Source organism: Trachemys scripta, chromosome 16 (genome assembly GCF_013100865.1).
Source record: "Trachemys scripta elegans isolate TJP31775 chromosome 16, CAS_Tse_1.0, whole genome shotgun sequence".
Classification (NCBI taxonomy): Eukaryota; Metazoa; Chordata; order Testudines; family Emydidae; genus Trachemys; species Trachemys scripta.
The window spans coordinates 23,440,953-23,447,590 of record NC_048313.1 but is presented as its reverse complement, the minus strand read 5'-3'; the positions used below and the strand labels follow the sequence as shown (position 1 = coordinate 23,447,590).

At 61.2% G+C, this 6,638-nt stretch overlaps 1 protein-coding gene across 1 annotated transcript; it reads right to left on the bottom strand.

Moving 5' to 3' along the window:
* Positions 1–1,339: 1,339 nt before the first annotated feature.
* On the bottom strand, positions 1,340–6,348 carry LOC117889016 (patatin-like phospholipase domain-containing protein 6). The gene is made up of 6 exons (XM_034792819.1): positions 6,319–6,348; positions 4,795–4,964; positions 3,714–3,870; positions 2,832–2,934; positions 1,731–1,744; positions 1,340–1,525 (listed from the first exon to the last, which is right to left on the bottom strand). The coding sequence occupies exons 1-6, from the start codon at positions 6,346–6,348 to the stop codon at positions 1,355–1,357; spliced, it is 645 nt and encodes a 214-aa protein (XP_034648710.1). The 3' UTR covers positions 1,340–1,354.
* Positions 6,349–6,638: the final 290 nt, after the last annotated feature.

The following is a 6,638-nucleotide window of genomic DNA, read 5'->3' as shown; positions in this document are numbered from 1 at the left end:
AAGGAGGGCAGGCAGGCTGCCTTCGGCAGCATGCCTGTGGGAGGTCCCTGGTCCCGCGGATTCGGCATACCTGCCGTTGAATCTGCGGGACTTGGGACCTCCCGCAGGCATGCTGCCGAATCCGCGGGACCGGAGACCTCCCGCAGGCATGCCGCCGAATCTGTGGGACCGGGGACCTCCTGCAAGCATGTCGCCGAAGGCTGCCTGACTGCTGCTCTCGCAGTGACCGGCAGGGCACCCCCTGCGGCTTGCTGCCCCAGGCACGCACTTGGAGCGCTGGTGCCTGGAGCCGCCGCTGCCTGAGGCCTGATGATTAGAGGGATCCAGTATCTCCTCCTGCCCTGGGCAGAGCCATGGATGGGGGAAGCCCCCTGGCCCTGGTGTTTGGCCCCAGTCAATTCGGGCTGAGTGCTCCCTATAGGAGGTGCCCCAGCTCCTGAGAGAGCAGCAGGGGTTGCTGCCCCAGGACAGCACTGCTGCGGAAGGAGGGGGTGTCCCAGAGCCTGGCTTTGCCTCTAGCACACCCCTGGCAGCACAGCCCGAGCGCTCCCTGTGCCACCAATGACAGCTTCTGCCCCGGCTCTCTCGCGGAGGGGGGTGGGAGGGGGCAGACAAGGGGAGGTGTTTCTCCTTTATTTCAGCCCATCACTCCTAATTAGACCTCTGGGGCCCTGCCCTGACAGCCCCTGCCCTCCTTTCAGCCCTTTCCTGTAACATTATCCTTCTCTGCAGGGCAGGACGCTGAGGGGCCCTGCCAGGTGTGGGGGCAAATGGGGCAAGCGCAAAGACATCGAGATGGCCATGCCCAGCCCAGTCCCTCGCTGTGTTAGTGGATGGCTTGGCAGTCGGGTGGCCCATGCCAGTTGATGTGGGCTAGGGGTTACAAGCACTGCTCCCTGGGGGATGGGGGCACTCTCTAGAGCAGGCGATAACCTGCTCCCGTCCTTAGAGACATCAGCTCAGCGCCTGAGGGGCAGCACCGCTCAGCTAGGGTTGCCAACCCTGCAGGTTTGGCCTGGAGTCTCCTGGAACCGGCATCGATCTCCCGGTGACTGTTGAAACAATCCAGGAGATTTTGATAGGCTATTTTAAGGAAATGACATTAGGTCATGTTGGGAAAAAAATCTCCCGAAATAGCTTCAGTCAGAGTAGGCAGCCCTCTGCTGAGCCCAGGCCTGGCATGGCCACGTGGCCCCATCGAGCACACACACAGCAGGGCTCTTTGGAGAGAGCCAGCATGGGCTGAGACAGGCCAGTGGGGCCCGTTACTCTCAGCAACCAAGCAGGCTCCACCCCACAAGCTGCGCTACTGGCTCAGGGTGGGGGGCAGGGAGAGGCCTCTGGCCCTGGGCCCTCACAGGAGCAGGATGCTGAGGATTTGGGCCCCAACAGCCAGGGCGCCATGCACCTGGTGCAGCCTGGGACATGCCGCGGGGGTGGGGTGCAGGCACTTACCGTCCTTGTGGACCCGCATGGCCGAGGCTGTGATGTCCGTCGTCACGTTGAAGTAGGGGAGACACAGATCCTGCAGGGGCACAAAGGGCTAATCAGAGACATGTTACAGCCCAGGATGCCGCTGCGGGGCTGTGCAAGGCACCACGCCCCTTGGACAAGGCTGGGCTCCAGGGAACACAGCTGCCAGCAGGGGGCGTTGCTCAGGGCTGCCCAGCGAGAGGCTACTTTGAGTGTTCTGCACTAGGACCCCCGCCCAGCTTCCTGGACCCACCTACCTCAATCTGCTTGTGTGACAATGCGGTTCTGGCGGAACCCAACTGAGAGTGCCAACTCAGGACAAATTGCTCAAATAGGGCAGTTACAGCCCAAGGCTGGGGTTTTTCCACCTCTAAGGCAAACCAAACCAGCCAGACTAGGAGGACTTCGGTCTCACCCCACTGGCTAACCGCAAGTCTCACAAGCAATCTCCTTAGACACACCAGTTTCCCAGTACTCCCACCAGTGCCACTCGTTATGGGGACAAATGGTTATGAAAACCAATACCCCAGTAAAAGAAAAAAGGTTCTCCTGATCCCAAAGGACCAAGCCCCAGACCCAGGTCAATATACAAATCAGGTATTACCCACAAATCACGCTGCTGCCAATCCTTTAGAATCTAAAATCTAAAGGTTTATTCGTAAAAGGAAAAAGATAGAGATGAGAGTTAGGATTGGTTAAATGGAATCAATTACATACAGTAATGGCAAAGTTCTTGGTTCAGGCTTGCAGCAGCGATGGAATAAACTGCAGGTTCAAATCAAGTCTCTGGAATACATCCCCCGCTGGGATGGGTCCTCAGTCCTTTGTTCAAAGCTTCAGCTTGTAGCAAAGTTCCTCCAGAGGTATGAAGCAGGATTGAAGACAAGATGGAGATGAGGCATCAGCCTTATATAGTCTTTTCCAGGTGTAAGAACACCTCTTTGTTCTTACTGTGGAAAATTACAGCAAAATGGAGTCTGGAGTCACATGGGCCAGTCCCTGCATACTTTGCTGAGTTACAAGGCTTATCTGCCTTCTCTCAATGGGTCCATTGTATAGCTGATGGTCCTTAATGGGCCATCAAGCAGGCTAGGCAGAGCTAATCTCAGCTTGTCTGGGATGTCACCCAGAAGCATAGCATAAGTTTGCCATACAGACAGTATAGAGCCAATATTCATAACTTCAACTACAAAACTGATACACACATATAGACAGCATAATCATAACCAGTAAACCATAACCTTGTCCTAGACACTCCATTTGACCCCCTTTATACAAGATTTGGGTGCCACTACAGGACCTTGGTTGCAACAATGGTCTATACGGTCCCAGTTTATGTCAATAATGTCACAGCTTGTCCTGGAAGACCTTGTTGATGCTGGTGTTGAAGGCCGAGCCGGAGAACATGGAGGTGATGGGGTACGTGAGGTCCAGGACCGTCTCAAACACGGAGTTCATGCTCTGCAGGAGGAGGGCGAGGGGTCACTACGCGGGTGGCATGGCCCAGCACAGGCAGCGTTCTGAGTCCAGGCTCATGGGGACAAGCGGGGAGGAATGTCGGGGAGACGGCAGCGAGCCTGAAGCTCCCAGGACACTCACCCACTGCACGTGGCTCCGAAGCGGGATGGTGCCCTGGCATGCCAGCCCCAGAATCGCTGGTGGGGGTGTGGCATGTCCTCCAGCCAAAGCACCGTATGCCAATTAGCATGACGGGTCGTTACTGGGGATGTTGCAATTCCCACCGGAACCCCCCTGCTGCCCTAACCTGCTGCATGCGCAACAGAGGCTGCCGTGCCTAGCAGCACAATGCTGAGGCACCCCATGGGGCTCTCTGCTCCAAGCCAAGCAGACGTCCCAGGGCCAAAGGGAGGACAAACCCCCACAGCCTGCAAGGGATTTGCCTCTGAACCCACAGGGCAGAGCTGCATAGCATGGGCAGGGGGCAGAGATGCCTGCAGCAGAGAGAGCCTAGCGGTTCTACCGGCCCCCTCAGGCAGACTGATCAGGCCCCAGTGCATGCTGGGACCTCTGTATTGCACTTGCTGGCCATGAGGGCCAGCTCCCAGTGCAGCCCTGGGCCTGGCTGCCAGCAGCTGTGGGGAAGGCTGGGTCACGGGGTGGCAGCTCTGGGAGGGGCTGGTTTGGGGAGTTCTCCTGTTCCCACCCTCCCAAGTCTGGCCCTGCCCCACAGCACACCCACCCTGTGTCTGCCCCACCCCACAGCAGGACTTGCCCCTCACCTTGGCCCATTCACGGGCACGTTGCTTGGTGCGCACAGCACTGCGCTCTTCAGCATAGAGAGCCCCGATGAAGGAGCCAATGGATGTGCCCCTGATCAGGTCAATGGGGATCCCAGTTTCCTCCATGGCCTTGATCACCCCGATGTAGGAGCAGCCCCTGGGAGAGAGGGTGGGTCAGAGACCAATGGCAGGCAGGGAGCCTACCCCAGGGGCCATCACATGGCCCCGAACTCTGCAACCTGCCACGCAGCTGCCATGCCTCCAACGGGGCAGGCAGCCAGGATGTCTGCAATGGTGCTCCCAGCATGCACTGCTGCGGGCAGGGTCACTGTTCCAGCCCCACTCCCATGGCCCTTATTGGGAGGCAGTGTTCGTGTACCAGTAGGGACATGGGGCTGGGAGCTAGGACTCCTGGGTTCTATCCCTGGGTTTGTCCCCCCTGCCCATTGTAAAGCTGGGATTGTGCATGCCCATGGCCCCGCATTGGGGTTGCTTTGCGCCTGGGGGCGAAGGAGTGCCATGGGAATTCAGTGCCCCAGCCAGGCTCTGTCTGAGCCCCTACCTGGCCCCTCCTCCTGCCAGCACCAGGGCAATGCTGTTGCCAGTCAGGACCCGTGCCAGTCACTGTGCCGGTTGGCGTCCTTCTCAAAGACCTTTGCGTACATCTCCCTCTGCAGGGCCAGGAGCGAGAGTCAGACAGGCTGCCACCCCCCAAAGCAACCCCCATACAGCACGCATGCACCCCCAGAGCCCACTCCCCACCCCACAGCAACTCCTTCCCACACACACAGCACCCTCCCACCCCCTTATAACAGGGAACCCCCTGGCTCTGCATCCCGCACTCCAGAGAGGTCTGATGCCATCACAGACCTAGGCCAGGCTGGCATCAGGCTCTGCCCAGGTTAATGCCATGGAAGGCAGCAGAGGCACCACAGGGACCAGACTGGCCTGGGGGTCTTTTCTGAGATGGCAGCTCCATGCCCACCCCCCTGGGGTCTCGTCTTCCTTAGCACAGAGAGCTTCGCCATGCGGCACCATGCTGCACCAGCCCAGAGGGTCCTGGGGACGAGAGGGACAGTACCAGCTTGTTGGGGCTCCGGCGGGAGAGCACTTGATGTGAAGATGTCCTGAGCACCAGCTGCGCATGTTGAGCCACTCAACGGTGCGGGAGGGGCTGGGGCCGTCCTCCCGGTGCAGCAGAATCAGCTGCTTCAGGGCACGCACGGCTGTGTTCTCCAGCATCTGCTCCAGCTGCAAGGGCAGAACAGGGGCCCCTAGAATGAGCCAACTCCCCGGTGGAATGATCCCCGCCCCGGCACAGCACAGCACACACAGCCCCATCCCAATGCACAGATGCCTCCCCGCCCCCCACAAGCCTCCATACCTGCACAACATACACAGCCCCCTGCCTCTGCACAGCCCCCTCAGCGGGCAATTCCCCCCCACCCCACCCAGCATGAGCCGCTGCAGCCCAGCCCAGCTCCCCCCTCAGGATGAGCCCCAACCCCTGTATGGCTCGCACAGCCCTCCCCAGCAGGAGTCTTGAGGGAAGTTGCAGAAGGGACTTGGAAGCTGGTCATAGATTCCCACACCAGAAAGGCCCTGTGGGATGTGTGTGCTAAGCCCACCTGACCCGTCATCCCGTGATGGGTTTGCAGACTGGGTCCCAGGTGGTGACCTGCCACCATCACCCTGCCCTGTGCTTGCCACCTTGCCCCACACGAAGTCTAGAGAAGATGAACCTTTCCTCCACAGGGCCTGGGTCTTGGCCTTGGCTGGCTGCTGGGCTCAGGTGAACATAGCTGTAGGCTGCTCTCTGGACCTTTTGGCCTGAAGCCGTGGGGTACCCCCCAGATTCCTGGCTGTCCTTGGCAGTGCCCGTCACTGGTAGGCTGCTCTACCTGAAGGAGGAGGCAGGGGCACCCCAGCCTTGGTGCAGGAACCCATGGGCAGGGCCGGCTCCAGGCACCAGGCCACCAAGCATGTGCTCCGGCCGGTTGGGGAGAGCAGAGAGCCGCGGCGGACTCGCCGCCCTCCCCCCAGCACTCTGGCCGCCGGGGAGAGCGGAGAGCCCCAGCCGGGCTCTCCGCCCTTCTCCCGGCGCTCTGGCCGCCGGGGGCTCGCTGCCGGGGAGAGCAGAGAGCCCCGGCCGGGCTCTCCACCCTGCTCCCGGCATTCTGGCCGCCGGGGGTTCGCCACCGGGGAGAACAGAGAGCCCCGGCCGGGCTCTCCGCCCTCCTCCCGGCGCTCTGGCTGCCGGGGGCTCTCTGCCCTCCCCCCGGCGCTCTGGCCGCCAGGAGAGCGGAGAGCCCCGGCCGGGCTCTCGGCCCTGCTCCTGGCGCTCTGGCCGCCGGGGAGAGCGGAGAGCCCCGGTTTGGCTCTCCACCGGTTTGGCTCTCCCAGCGCTCTGGCGGCCGAGGAGAGCAGAGAGCCCCGGCCGGGCTCTCCGCCCTCCTCCCAGCGCTCCGGCCGGTCGGGGATTGCAGGCCTGCGGCCGGGCTTGGGGCCCTCCCGTGCTGTGCTGGGGGAGGCGGCAGGGGGCTTTTTTGCCTAGGGCGGCAAAAAAGCCAGAGCCGGCCCTGCCCATGGGCACTCGGGTTCTCACACAGGGGCACCAGCGGCCGTATCGGACCATGTCTGCGCAGGTGGGTGAGGACTCCACAATGCTGCGGCTGCTGGTCGAGGCCTTCTCTGCCGTCTTCAAGAAGTACCCCGAGATCCTGGTGCGGGTGGTGCAGGTGAGTGCGGCCTCGGCCCCCATCCGACGTGCTGACGCCCTCCCCACCCCCACATTGTGCCTCACGCTCAGACTCTCCCCTTCCCTTCCAGATCATTGTGGTGCGTCTGCAGTGGGTCACCTTCCTGGCCCTGCACAATTACCTGGGGCTGACTAATTAACTCTTCAGCCACAGGAGTGATGGGCCC

Coding starts and splice junctions, on each gene's coding strand:
- LOC117889016 (XM_034792819.1), bottom strand. CDS start 6,348: ATGGTCCGATACGGCCGCTGGTGCCCCTGT. Junction 3,871..4,794: donor GCCGGAGCCCCAACAAGCTG/GTACTGTCCCTC, acceptor CCTCTCTCCCAG/GGGCTGCTCCTACATCGGGG. Junction 2,935..3,713: donor GTGCCCGTGAATGGGCCAAG/GTGAGGGGCAAG, acceptor CTCCTCCTGCAG/AGCATGAACTCCGTGTTTGA.